At 44.6% G+C, this 26,177-nt stretch overlaps 1 protein-coding gene across 4 annotated transcripts in view; it reads left to right on the forward strand.

Annotated features, from left to right (window-relative positions):
• Window positions 1–26,177, forward strand: part of Runx2 (RUNX family transcription factor 2) — a 205,604-nt gene that overhangs the window by 133,065 nt on the left and 46,362 nt on the right. For 2 of the 4 annotated variants that reach the window (XM_038342148.1, XM_038342149.1), the window contains exon 5: window positions 16,092–16,265. The exons of the other annotated variants lie outside the window; for them this stretch is intronic. In XM_038342148.1, the coding sequence (XP_038198076.1) occupies window positions 16,092–16,265 (174 nt within the window). The remainder of the gene's footprint in view (window positions 1–16,091; window positions 16,266–26,177) is intronic. 4 annotated transcript variants of the gene reach the window in all.

Here is a 26,177-nt window from a genome sequence, read left to right on the forward strand (position 1 = left end):
AGATATTAGTGACCTTGTGATCATGTGACAGAAAGAAACAGAAAAACGAGAAAGCCCATAAGAACTAGAGGCTGAAGTGGGCAGGGGCATTCAGGAGCGGTTTCTCTTTAGTTTGGGAGCTCACAGGAGGCTTTTATTAAGATAGGAAGGCATTTGAGGGGAATCCCAAATATCGGTAATTTGACTTATTGACAGGAATTTGGGGCATAGAATTGTGGGTAGACTACATATCCCTTATTCTCATGACCCGAGGCTCCCCACCTCCATCTTTTCTTTGGCTCCCTTTTCAGGTCTGTGGATGGAAGTTATGACGTGAGAATGGAATGGTGTATGTTTTCAATTACTCTCAGGTGGTTCCTTCTAGCACCTGTTGTTTCCCCCTCGATTAGCATAGGACCCATTAACGTTCATTGGGAACTTCAAATCCTGCCACAATCTTGGTTGCAATCCTGGGCCGCACCAGTGCTGATGTGATAATACTTGGACACTGTAGACATATCCAGCATGTATCATCTGAATAAGAGAGATCAGCAAATGAAGTCTGGCCCTTCTGTACACACTGAATTGATTTTCACGATGAGCATTAAGGAATACAAACACACTGTGAAGAGGTACACGGAATTACAGACCAGTCTAGGGACCGATTTCAAGTGTATAGAAAATAATTATGTAAAAATAATTGTTTATTTTCTAAGGAGTTTTGGAAATTGCTCTAGAACTTTGCAACCTTTTGGAGTCTTGTTTTCGTGTAGGAAGAAGGAAGAGATCATTAGTTTTGAGATTGTTCTAGAATTTAGCAAATGCTGGAGTTTTGTTTTCATATAGGGAAAAGGAGGAGATCCGAGAATCTCCATGCCAACTTGGCTGCTCAGACTTTCTTTCCAAGTCCGCTTGTATGTGGCTCTCTCGCTTCAGTTGGCAGCTTTGTTAATGGTATTGCTTATGTTCTTTGCCTCGAATCCATGTCCTGTCTTCACCCACTGCGGACAGACCCTTTTCCTTCTTCTGATCATTTTCTGATGGGCACCAGGAAGAGGAGGGAGAGAAGACAGATTGACTGTTACCTGTTCCCATTCCCCTTTGGGGTATCAGAGTGGCAAACAGTAGGATAGGAAGTAGTCGGATAAGAGGCGAGCTGAACCAGGATGACGCCGACGGACATACCAAATGGATGGGGAAAAGGCCACACAGTCAACTCTCCATCAAGACTATAGGCAACGGAGGGAGCTGAGAACGGGAGGAGGCGGCCCTCCCCAGAGTGTTCAGCGCCAAATGGCCCAGTCCTGAAGACATGCATGCAGGTGGCATTATATGGACTGAACAGGTTATATTTATGAATGTGTAGATATATTATATACATATATGTATATATATTCATGCAGTAATAGTTTTTTTAAGGCCATGAATTTGAAAGGAGAGCATTAAGAGGTATATAGGAAGTTTTGGAGGGAGAAAAAGGGAGAAGTGTTGTAATTAAGTTATAATCTCAAAGATTAAAAAAAATAAAAGGTGGTCAGATAAACTATGCCATCAAATTACAAGAATCATTGTGGGGGAGATGGTATTTTTTATTTTTTTATTTTTTTTAGTTTTCTGACACAGGGTTTCTCTGTAGCTTTGGAGCCTGTCCTGGAACTAGCCCTGTAGACCAGGCTAGCCTCAAACTCCCAGAAAAAACACCTGCCTCTGCCTCCCAAGTGCTGGGATTAAAGGCATTTTTAGGGACTTTGCTATCACTTTATGATTCCTGTGTGCTCCTGGATGCAGACTCTGAGCTCAACATTTTCCAGTGTAGTATTTAGGCCAGAGTGGTTCTGTTCATGCAAACAAGAGGTCCAGAGCCGCGGTCTCACTGGTGACTGACTGCTGGGTCTTTGTGAAGGTTTTCCGGCCAGGTTCTTCCATTTCCTTAAAACAGCATGGCCGTGGTGAACTCTGGGCACACTCATTACCACCCCTAGAAGGATAGCCCAAGAGACAACTAGAGTGTGACTCTAGAGGTTGGGAGAGACTCCACTTACACTTTTGACAGTTTCGCAAACTTGAAGTCATTGGTATCAACCAGGTTGCTTGAGAACTGGGTCTGGAGTGACAGGGGCGGGGCGGGGCGGGGGGCAGAGAGGCGGGGGAGAAGCTTGCTTTTGACCATGGCGACCAAATTAATTTCATATCCTTGCACCTGAGGTAAAAAGCTCTCTCAGGAAGCTCCTTTGTGACTCAGAACTATTCTGGTGCCCACCTATGTGTCTGTTCTCCATAGGGATCCCTACAGGAAACTCCCACCCATTCTCGACCCATTTTGTTCAGGGTTCTCCCTCCTAACATTGGCTCCATGTGCGCATGGGTCCTGGAGACGCGCCGGAGACACACACTGGCTCCACGTGCGCACGACTCCGGGAGTTGCGCCCGAGACACCCACTTCCCCTCACTTCCTGGTGTCTCCAACTGCGCGAGTTCTGTTAATACTTAAAGTACATATCTGAAGATATGCATCTGGGATTCCCAGCCTCCACCGAGGCTGCTCTTCTCTCCCTGAACATGAACTTCCGTCAGATTTTGCAGGTTTGAGTTCAGCCAACCATGGAGCTCATACCTTATTCGCTCCTCTGTACATCTAATTATTTCAGTGTGCTTGCGTCTATACTCCTGTCTCACGGGCACTCCCTTGCCTCAGTGAACACAGCATTGCCCTCTTGGCCTGTAACAGAAAAAGTGATTTCCCAGCTCGTTTCATGCCTCCCTTATTTATCCCTCTTCTCCTGTGAACATCATGGTCTCCCTGTGCTCTAAGCAGCATGTGGTACGCCCTTGCTTTAAATACTTCAGCGGCTCTTGTTGTTTGTGGGATGAAGTTCAGACACCGTGGCATGATGACAAGGCCCTTCAGCATCCGATCTGCCCAACTGCCTTCCACCCACAGCGCTGTGGCCCGGTGCCAGCCAGTGCCTAATTGCTTCACTCTGTACCTTCCTTATCTCTGAGCATTTGCACCTGCCGTTCCTTCTGCTTGCAATGCCTTCTGTATTGTTTTCCCCCCCGAGACAGGTGTCTTCTGCATCTGCTTGACGGAATTCTACGCTTTAAATCTTCACCGAGGGTGTCTCCTCTGGGAAGGCTTCTCCACCGCTCTTGGACATTAAGCCCATGTTTTTCTAGTCCTCTATGGTTTGTTTATTCGTCTTCTCTACCGTCCGATCACACTGCTCCACTCATTCTGGTTTATTCCTCGGTATGTTGTAGTCAGGATACATTATCTGGAAATGGTCATTGGTGAGTCGTGTTAATCTTGCCTGGTGGTTTTGTCAGTGCGGTTCGTCTCCTCTCATGCATTTCGTCCTGGTGGCCTCTCATGGTACAGATTCCAAGATCCTCATTTGACACATTAGCGGGTAGAGTCGTGGAGATGAGAGGGTACTGTCTGCAGCCTGACCCCAAAGTCAATAGGCACAGAGCCCCAGGCTCTCATGCTTCTGTACAGTCAGACCCAGGGTTAGGAGCAGGACTTCCCTTCCTGTCCCACGCCTCCTCACTGTTTAGGTGACACTGTCATGGTTAGTGTGTGTATACCCATGCTATCAGGAAGTTAGTCCCCAGCCTCACCGATTCTTTAGACTGGAAGTCAGTTTGTTGCTTTGCTAGAAGTTCTGGGCTTGAGAAGCTCTTGTCTGCCCATTAGTGACTGATACCCACCCCCTTTAGTTACTTTTTCTCTTCCCATATTCTGAGCAGTTGTCCATTCTGAGGCACAGTTCCACACCAGGAACTAACTGGAAATGCGCGCGCGCGCGCGTGTGTGTGTGTGTGTGTGTGTGTGTGTGATCTTAAGGATGGTTAGTAAGGTCTGCTAAGCTGTTAGGCCAGTTAATACACCAAGAAGGAGGAATATTAATTCTGAGAACATTGTTGGTGTGAAGTCTGAGAAACAAACAGGACCCAGTAAAGGAATAGTCAAACCATGAGAAATTCTTCAGTTGACAAGTCCACTTTTGCTTTTCCAGTGAGCATGTACCATTTTTGAAATAAATGAAAGACATCTAGTCAGACTAAAGTCTGGGGACTTCATATAGAAGGAAAGATATGTTTAGGGGGCAGAGGTTTCTTGGTGTGTGTTCAGGGAATGTTGAGCCTTGAGAGAATGGTATCTCTGTCTGCAGTGATATCTAGAATGACCTAGAACTTGGATAGTAGCGTTTCTGTCCCTTTAACTGGACTCCCCCTCCATCCATCCATATACATACATGGGTATGGTAGAGTAATAGGAATTTTAACTCATCATGTGTATATCTGGAAAATGCATACATTCTGTTTCCTATGGACAAACTGTCACAAATGATGATTCAACATGAAACCTGCAGACAGGAATCCACAGCATTAACTTGCCTTTGAAATGAAAGAGTTCTGGTAGTTTTAAACAAATATTAACCAATTTCAGCCCACTTTTTGCTTTCGCCTGCAAATAACATACTTTTCTGATATTCTGTGTCTTGAAAGGCGGCAAAGCTTGCTGCCACCTAACACCCTTGAAGACTGTGCTAAAGTCCCTTTTATAAAACTCTGACTTGATCCTACTCAAAACACTTGGCACCTCTCATGACAGAGTGGAATGTAAGAACACTTTAGCAGATCCGAGCAGGAGCAGAAAACTCCAGTAGTTTGGGGATGGAGGAGTAGACTTTTGAGTTCCTTAATCAGGGTTCACAGAAGATAAGAATGTCGGGATTAGCACAGCAGACTCCCTTCATTACACACGGCTGACAAGAGCAATTATCTGTCTATCATGGAGAGTAAAGTGTGCAGTAGCATTAAGAGGAGTGGATGGATAGGTGGATAAATGCTATTCCGTTGCAAGAAGGTGTTGATATATGCAGTAATCCTTCGAGTTTCACTTATAAAACATCTTTTATTTGGGAGTTTATAGCGTATTACCCTTGCAGCTTCGAGAGAAATAATTTATATGTTGTATTGTTGACTGTTGTTCAGCTTCTTAGCCGTCTGAGTTTTGTTAGGGGTTTATTTCAAAGACAGCTCTTGTTTAATCATGTTTAAACAGTCTGTTTAAGACCTGTTGCATAGATATAAACACAATGGGCCCTTGATGAAGTAAAACAGAATCTTTCGGGCGTCGCACATGCTTCTGATAGACACATCTATCATTGTTTAAGGTGCTCTTTCGTCCACATCTGACCTGACAGGGTCACAGCAGAGCTCGGCCAACCTAATTTGCCAGTCAGAGGACACTGACATAGACCCCATGTGTCATCTTGACGGCTCACAAGCAGAGAAGTGCAGAGCGGTGTACAATTGGGGGAGCCTTAGACTAGCTTAGAACTAAGTACTTCAAATCTGCTTTAATGGCTGTGTTTACATCTCTCTCTTCTTCATTCCTTTAAAAAAGTAATCAGGTTTTGCAAGCGTTAAGAAAATCACCTCGTCTTGCCAGCTGGAACAGGTCCAGCTTAAGTAAGAAATCCACCCCCTCCCAATCTTTTCCTTTTCCTTCTGGGATCTCCGCTGCCATTCGGCTGCGGGCACTTGGTTATTGCTTTTTAACATTCTCGACCCCTCACAGAAATGGGAAAATTGAGGATGATGGTCTATACTCTGGGTGGCAATTCTAAGATGAGTGCTTCACACTTCCTAATCTTTCCTCCTCACCCCCCCACCCCCAGCACTTCCCAAAACTTACCTACCAAACCATAACCCTGGAAGAGAAACAGTAAGCCTGTGAAGGAAACCAAGCCTAGGATCCAGGGGTTGTGTGACAACAGCCTGTGGGCTGGTTGTCACCAGACACGTTGAAGAATAATGCCATCCACGATCAGCTGAGTCACTGGCAAACAAACAGCAATGCTTTTTGTTCTACCCTGGGAACCATCTTACCATGGAGAGTAACTTTCCGTTTCTCGCTGGGGTTTCTGCGAGTGTCAGTAACACAAAGAACCATGGTGCGTGTGACTATACCGTACTACAGCACTCAGAGGGCCTGCCTCCAGCATCACACCACATGATGGAGCTAACCATAGGCAGGGAGAAGAAGGGGACCTTTTGTTCATTTCCCAGAAAGTTAAAGTCAGATGGCCAGGGATGGTGATGGATGCTGAGGTGTCATTAGTGGGATGAGATGTGTCATGGTCCACGAATCAGTAGGGCTCAGTGTAATATCAGCAAGTTCTCTTTCTTCCAGCCCCTGCTCCCTCTCTCTTTTGGTCTTCCCTTTTGTGGCATTTGGCCTATAAAAATGACGACTGTATCAGGGCAGAGGAGTGAAAAATAAGCCAACCACGCCTGTTTTTCTGGGAATTAATTAATTGTGTAAAGAAAACTGAAAGGTAAAGAGTTTGTTACTGGACCGGTGAGATGGCTCAGCAGCTAAAGGAGCTTGCTGCCAAGCCTGTGGCCCTGAGTTCAACCCCCAGGACCCACAGGATAGAAGTGAGAAAATGGACTTCTCAAGTTGTCCTTTGACTCCCATATGTACACTGTGAGCTGTGGTCAAGACTGCCTGCTCTTTCTAGCTCGTTACAATCCTTCTTCTAAGATCTAGAGCCATGACTTAGTGGTCCACTGCTTGCTTAGCACCAGGAAGGGTCTGGGCTTGATCACCAGAGAGAGTCTGGGACAGGGAGGGAGGAATGAGGGATGTGAGGGATGGGTGGAGGGAGGGGAAGAGAGAGAGAGAGACTGGGGCAGGGAGGGAGGAGTGAGGGATGGGTGGAGGGAGGAGAAGAGAGAGAGAGGAGACAGAAGTTAAATAAAGCCCTGTTCTCTGTTTAACCTCTCAGGAGTTTCTTTCTACGTAAATATATGAAATTCTTCGAGTCCATTATCCCAAGACAAGAGAGCATGCATTAAGCTCCTCTATTGGGCTTTCTTCCTGAGGTGGGACTGGTAGGGGACTATCTCCACAGCTCTACCCTGTCTCTTCTTTCCCCCTGATGTTAGTTAGGCTTTGGTCGCTGTGTTTGCCACATCCCCAGAAGGTAAAAGTTATAAAAGAACTCGAATCTATATTCATGCAAATTTTGCCCCAGCTCTTTGATTTGCATATTTCTCGAAAGATCTTGAACTCCTCAACTTTCAGAAGCCTAGCTTTGGAAACAGGCAGCTGACCTGGCAGGCCCTCGGTTATTTCTCACTTTAACTAGTTGTATTTTTAAAAAATGCTTGCAGATGTAATAAGGAGATGAAACTTTCTGCTGCTGCTCTAGACTGGTGCTTCGCAGTAAAAGGCAGCGAATTCAAACGTTAACATTTTTAAAAAAATGAACTGAAGTTCCTAGAATATTTCTATGGAGTCTATGGCTTAGCTCTATAATTATGTCTCTAGAGTAGATTATATTTTTCTTTTCCATAATTATATTTTACCCAAGAGGCTGGAAGAGCTTCAGTCCTTTCTTGGGTGAAGCGATTCTTCCTGTCTTTTCTCTGACTCCCTGCGCCTGACTCGGTGTGGGGGCGAGGGGGCGTTTAGAGATACATGGCAGAGACTGTGATCGCTTTTCCTTAAGAAATTGGTTTATATCTTAAGAGGGTCCCTGAAAGAGAAGCTCACTTTTGAAATGTCATGAGAGTTGAATCTCCTGGTTTGTTTCTGATCTGGGGTCCTCTGTCTCTAGCTGCTCACTAACATGGCTCTAGGGCTGTCTCTGCTCCTGAGCGCTCCTGCATAGCTGGTCCTGCATAGCTGTTCTTATCAGCGGTTCAGCATGGCTAGAGGCCTTAACTGTGAAAATGATGTCTAAGTTCCTTTCATTATTCTAGTCTCGCAATAGTGTTGGCCTACACCAGCCAGTGTACGGTTAGGATGACTCAGCAGCCTTTCCAACAGAGGTGATCGAATCATCAGTTTTACCGTGGGAAATGCCTCCCAGCTTTCCTCCCCCTCCTCCCTGTCTTCCACTGGACAAAAGGAGAGATAATTTTAAATTTATCTCGGTTCTTTGTTAAGTCAATTGGTGCTTGTATGCATTAAGATTGTTGTAGATATAACATATGACAACCATCTCTAAGGGGTGACTAATCAAGTTGAAGAACGTTTAGAATAATAGGGTTTGAGATTCTGAATAAATATTTTATGTCAATTTGCAGAAGGCTAATGCTCACTGAATGCCTCTAGGACCTAAGTGTAACCATGTGCCCTGGACATAACACTCAGTTGGGCCTGTGTTCAGCTACCAAGATAGAAACCGGAGGGAGTCACATATACAGGAAACACTAGGCTGTGATGACTGAGTCTAGCCAGGGAGAAGATTTTTCCAAGTGCAATGTGTGTTAAGTTGAGGGGACAGCTTGGACAAAGACACCAAATTTACCTGAGGAGTGGAGGGTAGATCAGTGTGAGCCACCGCAAATAGTAGTAACAGCACACACTAGAACCCTGTTCTAGTGTTCTTCTCTGCTGGGTTTGAGGGGGTAAGGTGGAGCCGTGTCTCTTTGGATAGTTGAATGGGATCTTAGCAGGTGAGTAACTTGAGATTTGGGGTTGGGGAGCAGAAATTGTATTAGGGGTTAGGGAAACTCATACTTTCATTTGTGGTAGGTGAAGAAGTGTAAGTCCCAAAGTCCCTTCCTGGGGGCCCATGAGCAATCAGTGTCCTCTTGAATGTCCTAGGCTGCTACTGATGCTCTGAGGTCTGAGCCTCAGGCCACAACTTTTAGGGAGTGGCTCCGGTGAGGACAGCAAACAGATGGCCTTCCCTTTGGATGCTGTAGGAGCGGCCTGGCCTGGACAACATGGGCTCTGGTGATGTGATGGAGGCTGGATTTGGGGACGTGGAAGACTAGCAGACAGTGATGTCTCAGAAGCAGAGATCAGAGATGGAGCCGATTCGGATGGTGGAGGCTAACTTGGCAGTGCAAGGACCTGAGTCCCCCATCTCTACCCTCACTGCGCGGGTGAATGGAGACCTCTGAATGCAGGCGGAGGACAGCTTCGCTTTTCTCAAGGGCTTCTCCATTTTCACATCCGTGTAGGCGTGCCGAAGGTCAAAGTTCTTAACCTCAGGGGCCATAGCCTGTGAACCCCTCCCTGTGTTTGCTAAAAGCCATCAGCCAAAATGCTAAGAGACACAGAGCCAAGCTCTTTTCTCAGTAACAGATTTCCCGATAAGCCGTGTGGAGTCGGAGCTCTCTGTAAGGTGAGCGGCCCAAAGGTGATAATAAATACGCCAACAACAGGATGGCACTAAATACAGGAAGCTCTAAAAGCGCCCCCCCCCACCCCCTACAGGCACACACCTGTTGTGCCACTGTCAGGATAGGGGGATTACAATCAAAGGGCTTCTTAATTTGCCCCAGAACTGCTGTGGTAGCAAATTTACTCTGGAAGAAAGATGCAAGCCTTCCCTTTTCACTTAGAGGATCTTTGTCCCATCTGTCGCATCCTGTGGCTTCAGACCTCTTAGCATCAGAGCGGAGTTCATTCTGTAACATACTTAGTGACAGCATAATTAGTTAACATCTCCCCAGTCGCTTCTCTGCTCCAGGGAAGCCCACAGGCATGGCAGAGGAGGTTTGTGGGCTGCCAAACATCATTTTGTAGGTCAGGAGACCTGCCTTTCAAGGGCAGCTCTCTACACTGCTGTGTGTAGCTAAGAGCCAACGCCTAGTCCACTTATTAAGCTATATGAAGGAGGGTGTGCCTGGGGTTAGATTAACATCGCATAAATGTTTAACGTCATCTGTTCTCACAAGATATTTGTTATCATGTTTCTGTCCCGTGCCTCCCAGCTAGCTGTTCCCTTCCTTCTTCTTGTGACCGTGTTTCTGTCACGCACATTCCTAGCTGTCCCCTCTTCTTGTGACCGTGTTTTTGTCACGCACCTTCCAGCTAGCTGTCCTCTGCCTCTGTGCTTATCAGCATCTTTCTTGGCCTTAGAACAGGCATGACTCTCTTCAGTGCATGCTTCCTTTTAGTCAAAACCAATTACTCCCATGTGATTTCCACATTGACCTCTGTTATCTTTTCTCATTTTATAATGAAAGAGCATAAAAACATGCATGAAAATATCATATCTAATATGTCCATATCTGCTTAGCATCTCATATGTTTATTTTGCCATGCTTGCTTCATCTATTAATTAGCTGAACTGAGTACTAGATACCATGACATGTGACCCTTAAGTATATGCCAGTTCTCCTGAGAGCACAAGACAAAGAGAATCACACAAAGAATGGCTTCATTAATATTTTGAGCGGCCCCTAGTCTAATGCTCTCAGTTGACTTCTATGCTAGACACTCACGCTTACCCTCACCTTGGATGTTCTCCTGTCACACGGAATGGCTTGCCTTTTTCACTATTTTGTGAGCTCCTCGAAGGCAAAGATGCTATCTCGTGTTCTTTCCTATCTCCTCCTCCTTATGATGCCAGGAGTGAATCACACAGGCTAGAGATGTACTAAACACCGACTAGACTAGATAAACCCATGACAGACACAGCGGTTAGTCATGTGGCTTCTTCTGGTCCATGCGAGGGTGGACCAGATATTGTTCAGCACGCTCTTCATGAAGAATATCCTGGGTGGTGGTGACACACACCTGTAATCCCAGTGCTTGGGAGGCAGAGGCAGGCAGATCTCTGAGTTCGTAGCCAGCCTGATCTATAGAGGGAATTCCAGAACAGTCAAGGAAAAACCTGACTCAAAAAAAAAACCCCAAATAAATAAATTAAATTAAATGAAAAGACAGCAAATGTTTTAAAAATACAGGAAAATATCCCGTCTCATCTTTTCCTAGTGTATCTGGCTTCCTGGAGGAGTAGCTGTCTCACTGGCCAGTGTGACTCATGTGGCCAGACAGTTGCATGCAGGGGGAGGTCCTGGCTGGGGGAAAGCTGTTCTCGGGAGCTGTGGGGCATCGCTCAGTGTCTTAATTTTACAAAGGAGGTCATTTTCACTGTCCAAACACCACACTCACTAGTCTTTCCGTGCCCATTTCTGATGCCTGTGTTTGAAGGCAGAGGTGGCTCTGGCCGATTGTGAGTCTCGTGTGTCGGGATCAGTGGGGCTGTTGGCTGCCCTGTGGCCCAGGGGCTGAGCAGTTAGTTCCTCATGTGTCTTTGCTGTAAGCATGTGTGAATGCCGTGACCTTTTACTCATGATTTCTTCTTGTGCCCCTGAATTTATTGCAACAAAAGTCATATTCACCCACGCACACTGGGACTTTTTGAAAGAGATCTTTTCTGAAAAACTACTCCTTTTTTTCGTTTCCATTTAAAACTCATTTTTTTTTTTTGTTTTTTGGTCACGATTTCCCCTGAACGAGCTCTGCCTTACTGTTATGTCCTAAAATAAGCTGGCCAGCAACGGGAGAGGAAAGAACATTGGACCAGTGACCAGGAAATCCAAGCCTTAGTCCCACCACTAACCATGTGACTTTGAGGAAGCATGTTCCCTCATGGGGACTCAGGGTCCTCACCCATCAGAGAAGTGCACTGCTTCAAAATGTAGAGTCCAGCTTACATCTGTTACTCTTTTAATCTCCCCAATTCTAAATGGCTTTAACAAAGCTTAAATACTACAGTGAGAAAAATAAGAAATTTTCAAAGAGCGAATGAGCTTTTGCCTAAATTTAGGCCCATTAGTCCAGTTTTCCCGGAAGCACCAAGCAGGACTGTTTCTAAATAAAGGCTTTACCTACTGGCTTCATTACGCTGCAGAAAACTACGATGCATTTCTTAGGGATAGTGTTGTAATATGATACCCTGTACCAGTAAATTTTCTCCTAATCAAGGCATTTCTCATATTCATATTTTCTTTGCTTTCATAAATATTCATTGAGCACCTACTGTATGGCAGGCACTGAGTAGATTGTGAGAATCCAGCTGTACCCAAAAGTCAGGGCACTCATTCTCATGGGATTTGGAATCTCTGCGGAGGGACAAATAAATATACCAGATAATTACAGATTGTGACAACTGCCACAAAGGAAATAAAGAAAGGCTGTGCTCAAAAGGGTGGGAACATATTTTGGTTATTGGAAGCAGGCCAGGACTCTCAAAGGAGATGGTATTCACGCTAGATCTAAGCAAGAAGGAGTGGGCCATACAGAAAAACCAAGAAGATTTTTATCTCAGGAATATGGGAAACTTCAAAGAAGACAATGCCAGACACTCAGAGAGAGTTAGGTAGGCACTGAGGCTAGGGTTGTGCCGGGAGAAATGCAGGGAACTGAATAGGTAGGAGATGGAGTCTTAAGACAGAAAGGCCAGGACGTGATGGTGGACTCAATATGGGGAGTGAGGACTAAGGAGACTATCTCTGTTCTTGACTGCCAGCAACCGAGTGGCAAGTGATGGCCATTGATATTAGGCATTCCATTGAAGCAATAGGACGCTTTGGAGAGAGACTCAAGAATTCTGTTTTGAGCATACTGCATTTAAGATACCGTGATACATCCCGGGGGATCTGCCAAGGAGGCAATGGGAGATAGAAACCTGGAATTCTGGACCGAAGACAGGGCTCCGTCTGGAAGTGGAGAAATCATTGGTGTAGATGGCTAGCATTCGTGCTGGATCTCGGACTATCTTGAGTAGTGGTTTTTCAGCCCTGCCTGTACATTAGAGCATGCAAAGCTTTTTTTTAAAAAGGTAACTTTCCTCCATAACCTACCCTAAGAATTTAATTTAACCCACTCTGGGATCTAGATGCCCATATCATTCAGAGCTGGAGGGAGCTTTTTCCTATTCCGCCAGTCTGGAAGGGTGACTTCTGTCAGGAGAAGATTCAGCTATATGAGAGGTTCCAGGACCATGCTTTTATATAGTGCCCCCCATATATGTGTGTGATTTGAATGAGCTGTGCAGATCAGTTTTCATGTGTGTGTACATGTGTGTGCTCTTGTGTGTCTTTGTGTGTGTGTCCATGTGGAGGTCTGAGGTTGATGTCAAGTTTCTTCTTCAGTTACTGTCCACCTAATGCATTGAAGCAGGGTCTCCCATTTGAACCAAGAGCTCACCAGTATAGGGTAGTCTTGCTAGCCAGTTTGCTTCAGAGATCTCTTGTCTGTGTCTTCTGAGTGCTGGAACTATGTGGGCCCTCATGCTCACCCACACTCCTAGGTTCTGGGATCTGAACTCTGGTCCTAATGCTTGCATGGCAGGTAGGTGCTTTATCCACCGAGCTAAGCCCCCGCTCCAGTTCCCAGTCCTAGAGCAGCCGTCTAAAAGCTGCCCACTCTTTGCATCTGCCTCCTGATTGGAACAGCCTCTCCTTGGGGATGAGTAATGTTCAGTCCTCCAGACAACACGACCAATTACTCTGTCCTTGTCTGAGTCTGTGACTCCTTTGTCCCCTGCGTTCTGAGTGTCTGAAAGGATTGCCTGGGTGCCGATGATTCCAGCACATCTTTCATCCATCATTGGAGTATACCCTGATGTGGTTTAGCGGCAGCCGCTATTTGTCATGGTTGAAAGATGAAGAACCTGTTTGGCTTTTGCTTGGCCTTGTGCTGTAAGAATCTTGTTTTAGTTGTGGTGGCTGCTAGGAGAGGGTAGAGAAACACACGGAAAATGCATTTTACATATAAACGCTTTTATACATTGGCATCTTCTGTTAGAAGCTCTATAGGTTATTCTAGGTTGTCTGTAGATTCATGGTAGCTGTCTTTGGGGATGATTCTAAAAAGTCATTGAAACTTAAAAGTTTTTCTTGCTCTTGCAAATTTTCACATCGAAGGGCTATTCAAAGCCCTTTCCTCTTGCCTGCGGTAGGCAAGCATTAGGCATAACGTTAGGCTAATAGTAAATAAAAATGTGCCCACACCTGCGCACACTGAACTCACATCCCAGTGTACAAGCGTCCATGGAAGATCACACAGCCTTCTCACTAACCTTCAGGGAATTCGCCATTCCAAAAAGTGGCTCATTAAAAAATAACTTACAAAACAATTCCATAAGCATTTTTTTTTTCGAGGCAGGGTTTCCCTTCCATAGGCATTTATTGCTGTGTCAAAAAATTATAGATGGGGGAGGAGACAGGGACAGAAAGATTATATGCATCTGACTGTGACAAGTATTATATAATAATTCTGTTGTGAAATTAGCTAGACCCAGGGAGCTGTACGGATAGAAGTTCGGTATTTAAGCTTCAGCCATTTATTTTTGATAACGAATAAGTTATTTTTGTAATTGACCACTCTTGCTACTTATGTTGAAAACTAGTCTTGATACTTCATGGGCTGACTTCTTAAGTGTTTTAGGCACTTTGAGTCACTAGGGACAACTCAGAGGGGAAGGTAGAAAGCAACATTGATGGTCCCTCACAAGGAATGGAAAGCTTGCCTCATACAGTTAGGGCTGGAGCCTCAGCCTCGCCAAGCTAGCCAATAACGAAGGGCCACGACCTTGTTACCCTGCCTGAGCCGGCCTAGGTCGCTTCATCTGTGCACAATCTATTAGCTGGGGTCTAGGGGCTGTTTCAGGTCACCTCTAAAAACCCTTACGTTTCTAAAATCTATTTGTGATCTGTATAACGTGGGGGGAAACAACAATTAACAACGGATTTCCTTTGTTTTTTTCCTGATCATGTTTTCAACTAGGTCTAGTCCTTCTGTTACAGCCAATGCCCAAAACACACACTGGCAGGAAATAGGGTGGTGGGTGCATTTCAGTTAATGGGCTCAGTTGGAACATGTTTGGCTGTGGAGACAGCTACACTCATATTACCAAGCCTTGGCTTCCTGTCTGTTTTCTTTGGGCTGGGTAGGCAATGAAAAGGGAGACAGGAAAATACATTTTGGGGCAAATAAAATAAGGAATTTGTCTTATGAAGACAGCGTATAGTTGGGGAATTCTAATGTTCAGCTTAACCCTCTCCTGACACATTCATTCCCCTTGCCCTGTGTGAAGGGGAAGGTAAAATGTCCCAGCACTTAGAGTAGTGGCAGACACCCATTCCCCAGGTTATTAACAATCCACATTCAGTGGGGTTTTTTTGATGAGTAATAATACAAATTCCCTCAGTTTTGCTAGCGATTGCATTTTTTCATCTAGCCATTGTTCCAATGACGTTCCTCACACCAGCTGCTGGAGTATGCATTCCAAAGTGCTGAGCAGCAGATAGGGGCTTCCTAGCACACAAAGCTCGGCTCTCAAGTTAGGCGCACAGCCATGCTCTGTCCCTGGGTCACGGCACTACTACATTCCTTCTAATGGATGAGTTGGTGACTTTTGAAGATGTTTCAGTGCACCTATTTTAATTTGCACATTTCTTTAACACTCAGTTTTTTGTTGCTTTACAACTTAAATAAACCAGAAGAAAAGTTCTCTCTCTCTCTCTCTCTCTCTCTCTCTCTCTCTCTCTCTCTCTCTCTCTCTCTCTCTCTCATAATGGATGGTTACATTTAGCCCACCAATATTTTCCATTTCCTCATATAAAACTACAGTAGTGTATTTAAAATGAAACATATTCTGTGTGACTTACCCGGGTTCATTGCATGCTCTGGGGCTTCGGCATATTTCACACCATGCAACTCTGCTTTGACAATTCCATTTTCTTTGTTCTGTCTCTGCCCTTCTTCTTCCCCTCCCCTCCTTTCCTGCTTTCTTTTCTTTTCTCTTCCTTTCTCTTCATTTCTGTTTTCCCTTTTGAGTTTTATTTTTTTCTGCAAGGGTAGGTACGTAGTTGTAGCATAAGAAAGAAAAAGTCGCTGTAGCCACTATGGAAATTGGTCTTCAAAAAATGTGTTTGCCCCTGACTCTGCCCCAGGTTGGTGACAGTGTAGCAGGCTCCCTGAGCTTTCAGATGGGGAACCCCCATCATGAAATTAGAAAGGTGACCTAGAGAAGGTGACACTCATTTTCTCATCTTTTTATTGACAGGGCCGGGGGGGGGGGTGCACCCAGAGAGTTCCTCTTGAGCTCTTGACTCCACTTCATCCTTGGGACCCGCTGTTCTCTCTATATCAGTAGAATTAGGAAGGCTCACCACCTTACAATGTTCGAAGAGCAGCTTGCATAGACACATCATAATAGATATCAGTATTGATAATTCCTTGGCTTACCCTACCCAGTATGTATGTTCACATATCTATTTAGCATGGTCAATTGTTCAGATAATTAATATGCTTTTATTTTATGATTTGCTGTTTCCAGGGCACAGACAGAAGCTTGATGACTCTAAACCTAGTTTGTTCTCTGACCGCCTCAGTGATTTAGGGCGCATTCCTCATCCCAGTATGAGAGTAGGTGTCCCGCCTCAGAACCCACGGCCCTCCCTGAACTCTGCACCAAGTCCTTTTAATCCACAAGGACAGAGTCAGATTACAGGTAAGACAGACACATAGGTTTCACTTGGAGTCTGGCAGGCTGGGGGTGAGGGGCTAACAGAAAAGATGTGTTCATTTCATGACTTCTGGAGCTGCGGATTGGCTTGTTAAAGAATTGAGATGCGAAGATATTGATTTCTTCCTTCATTAAGACCATTTTGACATTCAGTCACTTTGGGATAAAAATTGGGAGATGGTTTCTGCTATTGCTGTGCTTTGCAGTGGTGTTATGTGCACTCCGGCGGGATGGGAAGAACTGTGCTCCGGGAAAATGTGTACAGAATTCTATATTGTATCCAGGTGATCCAGGGGACATCCCACCCGTGCTATTAGAAGATTAGTGTCACCGACCCTGATTTGAGTTTAAATTTCTTACATGGATAACTTTTTCATTTAGTTTGATTCAAAATTGCCCAGGGCTAGCAGGAAGCCTTGATTGGTAGTTACAAGGCAGGCCAATGAGTGGCTCTTTAGGTAGACAGAAGTCACTTCGAGTGCACATTTAGCTCCGGTTCTCCACACTGTGTTCTTTTTATATGTTCCACTGAGCTGTTCACTTTATGTTTCTTCTTAATGTCAGCATCATCTCATCACTCATGTGTGATGCATTAAGGTCCCAGCTCTTTTTGTGTTCTGCCCCACGGGTGCAAAAACAGATCTTCCAGTTTTTTAGGACCAGTATTGCGACTCTGAGGCCCAGTCACAAGAATATGTGGATCATGGTAGATCTTTAATTTGCATATCAAAAATATTGAGAGGCCAAAGAATATTACATCATCTACTTGCTGTCTTTGCTAGAGGTGGACTAGACTAGTGAGAAAACATGTCAAAACCAAACATGTAATAAACCCTAGATTGCAAATGTTTTCCATGGCTGGGTTTCCTCTGTAGTGGGTAGATCTGAGTATCTACAGTGGTCTCAAAACATACATGTCCATAGCCTAGCTCTTTCTACTCTCCGGCTCTGTTCCTGGATATCTCCTTAGAGCAGCTTTTTTTTATCCCTGTGGGTGTGTTCAGTAAATGAACATGCCTGCATGAGCATGCACTTAAAAAGTAATGCAGAATTGCAAAAAATAGCATGCACCAGTACTTTGGCGAGCACAGGGTATCTGCATTATAGGAGAATGTTAGTGCTCCATGATGAACGGCCACAGCTGAACCTACCTGGAACTTTTCGCAGTGTGTGTGAAGCAAAAGGCTGAAGCATGTGCCAGGCATGCGGAAGATCAAAGTGCAAGGGGGAAATGCACACTAGCATGCGACTGTTATGTATTTAAAGACCTGGACCTTCATTATTGATTAACATTCGAAATAGCCATCTTATAGTGATTCTTACATCGTGTGTGTGTGTGTGTGTGTGTGTGTGAGAGAGAGAGAGAGAGAGAGAGAGAGAGAAAGGTATGTGTTTATATATTATTTGTAATTGTGAATAATTTTATATACATTCATAATACATTGTATAATTTAGTAACCTCTAGGCTACTTTAATTTCTTATTTCTATGTTCTAATCTTTAACTATTTTTAATATATTAATGGCTAATGGTTTTAATATTTAGTTTCTTTAGTTTTATGTGAATGCATGTTTGCCTGCATGTATGTATGTGTACCATGTGCATGCAGTGCTCTCAGAGCCCAGAAGAGGTCATCAGATTCCCAGGAACTGGAGTTGCAGATGGTACTGAGCCACCAGACAGTGATGGAAACCAAACTCAGATCCTCTGTAGGAACAACAAGTGCTCTTAACTGCTGAGCCATCTCTCCAGTCTCCTACTCTTGGTCTTCACAATGGTCCTTTGAACTTGGCTAATGTTGATTCACTTAGCACGTTTAAATCTAAAAGGGACATCCCATGGAGGCTCCAGAAGTTTAGAACCTGAATGGTTTAGGCACCATTAAACAAGAGATTGGAAAGATGGTGGAGAAGAGCTAGCATTAGCAGCATTCCTATGCATAGATGTAAGAATGACCTCTGAGAACGCAGGAGTGTATAGGGGTCAGAGCATCAGAGCAGGCCAGGAGTGTGACTGCCCCCTCTGTAGAGCTGATTTAGCCCCAGTTAGCAACTTTTCTCCACCACCCTCTTGGGAAGGTCAGGAATGAAAGGACAATGAATATTCTGAGTATATTTCTTAAAATAAAAATATGAAAGAATTGATAGCGTCATAGAAGTTCATCCTATAAAATGTTAGCTCTTCATTTAGGTGATATGGTATCAGTGGAATTAGTTATAGATCAGTGTTGTTGCTGGTTTTCTCCACCTCATCCATCTTGTGACCACAATAGCTTTTCTGCAGCTTCCCAAACATGAAGGTGTACATGTATGTCCATGACACACTCTGCTCTTGGTTGGGTAAACTTTACCCATGTATATCCGTGACACACTCTGCCTTGGTTGGGTAAACTTTACCTTCCTTTAAATGCACATTGTTAGGGAGGCAACAAGGATACCTTTATGTAGTCGAGGATAACAATGGATCTCTGAACCCAGATAAGTAGGAAATCCAGGAGCACCCAGGACAGTAGCTACATCACGATGAGTAGGCAGATTTAATCTCAGGACTCATCTTCTTGGTTACTTAATACGTGTGCCTGCGAGCACATGTAGAGCTCCCGTCTCTGGCGGTGCCGAGGGTGGAGGAAAACGCTGTCCTTCCTCTGGTCTAATTAAAGAAGCTCTCACACACTGTACTTTTCCCAGTTGTTGTCTGCTAATGAGCGTGAAGTCCTCCTTAGGTCTCTTCATTATCCCCCTGGGGAAGAACTTTGTCCAGAGGCTCTTCTCCATCATCTGAGTGTTTGTAGGGATGGCCCTGTTTCCTAGCTTAAGTGCGTTTGTCTTTTCTACTGGCTACTGTTAACTTCTAAGTCGAGTCTCACTAACTGCTCACTTAATGAGAATCCAGTTGAGAAGAAATTGGTGCCAAAATGGTTAGTTAGCACGGGCTGCACTTTCTAATTTCTTAGCTAGGCTCTTCTTGTTTCCTGAAGGTGAAAAAATGGCAGAAATCACATTTCTATATCAACGCCATGTAGTTCAACCATTTGGCTTCACACCGCAAGGAGCTGCATAACTTACATTCTCGAGACTTGCCTGGAATGGTAACATCTGTGCAGTATTTGGTATCTGCATTCTAGCTCACGTGATCCTCTGTTCAGAGGTGTTTATGACAGGACCTGGCTCTCTCTCTTTAACTTGGCCCTCTTGAATTATCAGCTCCAAACAGCACACGGTGGCCACGGTTGTGTGGTCACCTACAGTCCTTTGTCTTGCCCAACATCAGAGGCAGATGACTTCTAAGTCCCAGAACAGCAAAACGAAATTCAAGGAAATCCTTAGCATTTAATATTTCATCATTAGCTCTTTCTAACATCTCTTGCAGTTCATAGGGCCAGAGGGTCTAGCCATGTGGTGGGCTGGCTTCTTTGCAGTACCCGGCTGGTGGTGTCCTTCTGTTGAAGACTCTGATGGCTCATGTTCTTTCTGCCTGAGGGATCAGGGCCTCCCCACAGTTTCCTGAGGAAGTTGCTTCCTCCCCACCTCTTTTTTTTATCATTCTGACATCTGCTGCCTGTCTCTTGGCATCAGGAAACACCTAGTCTGTTGCAAACATCAACCCCTTTTGATTCAGTGTTTGGCAATTGGCTGTGGAGGTGAGGATGTCAGAGGTGAGGATGCCGTCCCTTCAGACAGTTGCTGCTTTAAATACTCTGTATGACACAGCTCTCCATAAAAGTAATTTCTAGTGTTTCAAGCCCTTGGGTTTGGTGGGATGGAATGTTCATCTCATCACGGGGAGGACTGTATGTACTACTATTCTCTTAATCATTCATGCAAGAGTTGATTGATGCTTAGTGCCTGTCGGGAGTTATCGGAAGCGAATCGAATAGATGCCGTTTTTCTATGGATTTTATGACTTCTTTGGAGTACTTCATATCTGCATTCGAGCTCATGTAATCATCTGTACGGCGATGTTTTTATAACGGAGCCTGGTTCTCTCTCATTAGCTTACATTTCCCTGACATTTATAGGCAATAAAGGAGCAGAAAGAGTACACAGAGATCATTTCAAATAATAAGTGCCCGAGAAAATAAAACGAGGCACCCAGTGCAGAGCAGCTTAGGAAGGGAAGGGACTAACTTCTCAAAGCTGGGCGAGGAGCCTTTGAAAAAACAGCCTTTGGAGGCTGCTGGCCTGTGAGGAACAGCAGCGGGTTGTGCGATGGGAGAGCTCATGCAAAGGGGATGGCTCAGAAATGCAGGTGGCGGTGAAGCCACAGAGAGTCTTAAAGGCCTTCACAGGGAGATTCTGTGTGTAGTGGGGTGCTGCTGAGGGATGGAAACCAGGGGAAGGGCGTTTTCTGATCATGGACATGTTTAAATGGCACCAGTGTAGGTGCTTTGTATAGGCTGTGTCCAATGGTCCAGAAGTAGAAAGCGTGTGGTCAAGATGCCGCTCCAAGAGCTGATTGTGCCGACACCGAGGGGAATACAGAGCTTGAGGCTTTTCGACCTAGTCAGCTAGAGGATAGTGACATGGGGAAGACTGGGGAAGTTGTTTGTTAAATGTTTAATAAACATTAATTTTCCACACATGTGGATGCTAAAAGTATATAGGATAGTGGTGAGTTTGTCTGTTTGTTTGTTTTCTCTCTGACTTCCATTTTCAGTGGTCCCTCAGCCAGGAATAGATTGTTGAACATCTACTAAATGATGGGCCATCGTATTACTGGCTGTGGTGCTATCCTTGTGGAATGTGCATGCCCCTCATTTGACATTTCACTCACGGTTTCTTTAGTAATATGTCATTGCAATAATACTTTTCTTTATTTAGCACATTCTTCTGTTCATAGTTTTACCAGAGACATTATTTGTTACAAACTTGGATCAATTCTGCCCCGTCTGGCCTCTGCCAGGCCTCTCTGACCCACTCTCCAAGTCAGGTCCCCGTGCCACCTTGTGCGATAGTCCATTACATCACGTTCCCTGTGGGGACAATTACATGTATACATATTGTATCTTGCATCAGACTTCCCTCTTTTCAAAGTCGAAGGCCATGTTTTATTCATCTCTGTGTCCCTATTGTCTTTAGGAAAGCCCTTGGCTTGGTGACTTTGGTTTGGCAGTGAGTGAATTAAACAGGTCATTAATATCTTCAGGAAGTGTGATTCAGTATTATCCTAGACTTAGTATTTTTGTAGTTCCTATTTGATTGGAATCCTATTAGCTGTCATTTATTGTTGCATATCATGAGCCAGGCATTGTTCCAAGTCACACACCCTTTACACAATGGGTCTTTTAGGTAGAATCTGAGGGCCAAAGGAATAGAGTAACTCACCCAGGATCCCACTCCGGTTAGTTTTAAATATAGGATTTAAGAAAGATGCACATAGCTTCAGCCTTGTGCTCTTAATTGCCACATGCCCATGACATTCTTTAGCCTGATTGGATATTATCTTGGGTAGCCAGAGAAGATGCTTTTCTTAGAGGGATACCTCAGAAGTGTCTAATTTGTCTTTAAAATTCTTGTTGATGTCTTAAGATTGTTCTAAAAAAAGTACTTTGTGGGTGACTGGAGTCCAGTTCCATTGCTGCATTCATCATTTCTGAGTTCCGGATTTTTGGTGGGCAGTCACCTGTACCTCGATTACATTGCACATGTCATTAACCATCTTTGTGACTTGTCCTGTGTGAATGTTTCTTTCTTCTTTCCACTGGGTATTTAGGATTCCCAGGGAAGATAGTGTCCTAAAAGAGAAACATTAGGAATATCTGACTTGTATTTTAATATGCAATATTATCAGGCTTAACGACTAAAGTTCAATTATATAAAGCTTGTGTTCATGGTAATACTTTTTAAAAAAGAATATCTGGAAAAAAAAACCAGTTTTCCAGACAGTCTGAGGTATTATAAATTTCAGGATTAGTTACCTTAGTGGAGATGAAGTCATCTCTTCCCCACTCCAGTCTGATTCTGTATTCCCTTGAGCAAGCAAAGCTCCTCTAAAAGGGTTAACACTCTGCAGCCAACTATGCCCATGGAATCAGTCTGTGCAAGGCTGGCTGTCCTGGGCTTCGTCCACTGTGCCTGTCCTGAGGCATTTCCCAGCATAATCCTCTCAGAAACAGGAAAACCCAGCTGGGTAGTGTGTGTCTCAAGTTACCATTCTCTAAGTGCTGAGTGACCACATGGTTCTGTAACAGGAAGCAAGCTGGGAGGTGACATGGGTCTGGGTGGTGATAGCGGTTCTAAGTGTGACAGGGAAGGAACCCAAGAGAGGCAGAGTGGCTGCAGGATTCCACCAGCAGGGAGTAAGCGAGGGCCCAGGCTTCAGAGCCTATGTATCCTATCATGGGTCTTAAAGGAACTTCCAACTCAAAAAACCTCCAACTCAAAGACACACCACTGGAAGTAATCCTGTTTGCCTTTGGTGGCACTGAGCTTGTTTCTGAAGTCACTGGCCAGCCTGCCCTGGCTTCTTCCTTTGAGAGTCTTTGGGCAGGGTGTTCAGGTGAATAGGCTGCTTCATTGCCCGTGTGTGTAACTGGAAACCTCACTGGAGAAGTTGCTAATCACAGTCCGCGTTTTTAGACAAAGAACACAAATCCTGTGTGTGAACACAGTCTGCGTCTGTTAGGTTTGGGGGCAGCCTCTGAGGTAAAAAGCACCATTGCGGCGAAGGCTGTGCTGCCGTCTGGAGAGAGCAGGGCTCCATTAAGGGGGTGGTGGTTACAGGTTTATGCTGTTGCTCAGCCTGCCGGGGAAGTCCACATATGAACTTCTAGGAAGTGCTCTGATTGCGTGGTAGCATTCCTTAGTCTCTGAGGATGCTTCTAGAATCAGGGAGGGCTAGTTATCTGAGAGCAATCAATTTCTTGTTCCAAAGACTCTTCTTTGTATTTTCCTCTCTCTGGACCAGGAGATGCATAGCTGGTGTTTAGCTGTGATGAGAGGAGTCTGTTTGCTCCATCCTGGTTGAATGTCTTATGACTTTTTCCAGAAAGCATTGACTTCCTTCTTCCATTCTTTCCCAAGGCATCCTGTTTTCTTATAGTTTCATGTTGGTTTTATGTTCATGTATGTAATGTACATATACAAACACATGTGTGCCACCCCTCTTTATTAGTTGCCAGGAACCTTTCTCACTTTCTTTTTCTTTCGGTGATGGCCTGTAGGCCAAAGGCTCAGGAGACGACATTAGAAGGAAATACACAGCTAGACAGCAGATCCAGGAGAGGGCTCTGGTGTGTCTGTCCTGGGTGCTCTGAAGATTATTTTCATCATGGTTAAGTTTCTGGGGCTTTTCTCAGAGACATGCCTATGGGAGAGAATAACAACAATTTATTTATATAATTTCAAACGTATTCTAAGCCACTTTTAATTTACTATATTGAACATACAAAATATGCAAACACACTATATGTAACATTCGATACTAATTTGCATGTAATATGTTATCATTTAATATACGAAAGCACACTCCAGGAATAAAATTGTATGAGACCATTCTCATTTATGAACATCTAGTTGATCTTTTTAGGGCTTTGTTCCATCAAGTTCCAGTTTTTAACAGTTTGGAATCAATTTGCTTTAATGGTATTTAACACAACTTTGGCAGAGGTTTTTAGTATTGCCAGCCTTATTTCGTGGCTAAAAATTGGGGTCTGAGGAGATTTCTAAAATCCACAGAGCTGAAACCAGAAATCTATGTTTCTGGAAGAGAAAATTGACAGGGTGGTTTTAAGTGGGGGAGGGGTGGGAAGTTTCGGGAGGAGTGTTAATTTCTGTGTTCAGAGATGTCATCAGAGTGAATGGAGAGGAAAGAGACTTTGAGGTTTTAAAGTAAGGGTTGACTTTTAATTACTGATTGTGGTGACTTTGGGGGATCACATCACTCAGTGATTTGCACTGTGTGTGGAAAACTCGGCTGTTGGACTTACCCCCATCCATCTTGTCTCGCAGTTGACCAGAGCAAGCCTGTCCTTGCGTACTTATTCAGAAGGTCCCTCTCCTATCCTTGTCTGTGTTTGTACGATTGTCTTATGGTTCAAATTCTTCATCCAGTCATTACTTCTCACAACTGTACCTCCTTGTAGAGCTTGTAAAGACTGCTTCTCACCCTTCTAGACTCTGGTCAAGTTAACAGACAGATTTAGGAGTGGAATGCTGTTAGATGCTATCTTCAAAGCTGGCCATGGTCTGTATTAGTGGCCACTTCCTGGTAGGCCTCTTTGCTGCTTATACATGGCATTAGAGAGGAAGCATCTATCTTGCCGAGGTTCAGGTACACAAGAGGCAGGTGAACTTGCTACTAATTGGTTGTTCTAGGAGTCCTGGGGGCAAGTTAAAAGTGAGCCTCTTCTGCCCACGGAGTCACACGGAGATCAAGACTGAAGTGCACTTTGCACATTGGCTTTAAGTGTTTGCATGCTAACACTCGCAATGGCTACCAAATATTAGTCAGATATAAGATGTTTACCAACAGCAAAGACATTTTCAGAAGAAAGAAGGTAGAATAAAGAGTTATAAATCCTTCTGTACCTTGGAGTAGTAACCCCCTGAGGATAAGTGAAGATCGCCAACGAATAGCGTCATTGAGAGATGTAGTTGATGCATCTAAAGAGGAACTTTCTAGACGCTGCCCTGTCAAGTAGATACCCCTTGCCTATGGGTGCCATAAATTCTTGCAACATCCCGAGACATAATTTATTTTGGAGCAGAGTCTTGGCTTCACCTAAAGAAGCAAGCTGCTCCTCCTAATCACACTGCCTCGCTCAGCTTTCATTTCCTCTTCAGTGTGTCTGTGCTTCTCTTTTATTTGAAAACATTCTTCTTGATAGGGAAGATTAAATCCAAAGGAGGCAGTGTAATTTTCCCTTCTGTCATAAGTGAAAAAAATACGCCCATTGTTCTCAACTTTGGTGCATTTTGTTTATCAGTGGGGGAGCCTGTTAAAAGTGTTCTTCAACCTTGATCAGAGTGTAGGAGGTGAGATCAACAAAAATGCCCCTGGTCGAGCACCCCAGGATAACCTTGCCCATCCAGGGCCAATCCTGACCCAGCCTGGAGCATGTTGAGGAGCCCCATTCCATAGTCAGATGATCGGTTAAGGCCACTTAGTGTCTTCCGCTAGCTTCTGGGTTTCCCAAATGCGGCCCCTGGACTCCACCTTTGTGTTGATTTCAGCTGCTGTTTTCCCTGCATGCCCTTCCCTGTGTCTGCCCCTTGGCTGGATTTCTGCCCTGTTTCTGTTATGATGCTGTCAGAGGGAGATTTTGAAATGCACAACTGGCTGTGCCACCCTATTAAACAAATAAAGCAGAACAAAAACCCAACCTGGAATGACCTTCTGTTGCACTTAGTGTGAAGACCCGTGATTCTAGCACCGGCCAGCAACTTCCGCTTCACCTGGCTCCTCCCCCCTGCCGCTTCTGCATTCTCCTCCACTTTCAGGCTTTTGCCAGTCCCCATAAACACACTGTCTGTCAGGTCCTCAAAAAGACGATACTGTCTCTTTCCCAGGAACTAGATACCTGCCATCCCTTTGCCCAGCCTCCTCTTAGCCCCACACAAACATCATCTGGGCTTCTGCCTCCTCACCAGGTCTTGGCTCAGTCATCATGGCCTTAGGGAAGCTATGCCCGATGCCCAGGTTTCTCTCACTATACATTCCCAAGTGTCATGGATATCCCCTTCTTATCACAGTTAGATGACGATGTCATTGCCAGTCTCTCCTATCCAGCTGCAAACTCCAGAAAGTTGGGCTTGGTGGTTTTGTTTTTAATCCATCATACAACACCATAGTAGAGAATGAATAGTTTTCAATGAATGATGAATGCCTGGTGGACAAATTTTAGAATCCTGGGTAATCATCATCCAACGGATAGTAAGTGTTCCTGTGCCCTGGGTGT

The sequence above is a fragment of the Arvicola amphibius genome, chromosome 9 (genome assembly GCF_903992535.2).
Source record: "Arvicola amphibius chromosome 9, mArvAmp1.2, whole genome shotgun sequence".
Classification (NCBI taxonomy): domain Eukaryota; kingdom Metazoa; phylum Chordata; class Mammalia; order Rodentia; family Cricetidae; genus Arvicola; species Arvicola amphibius.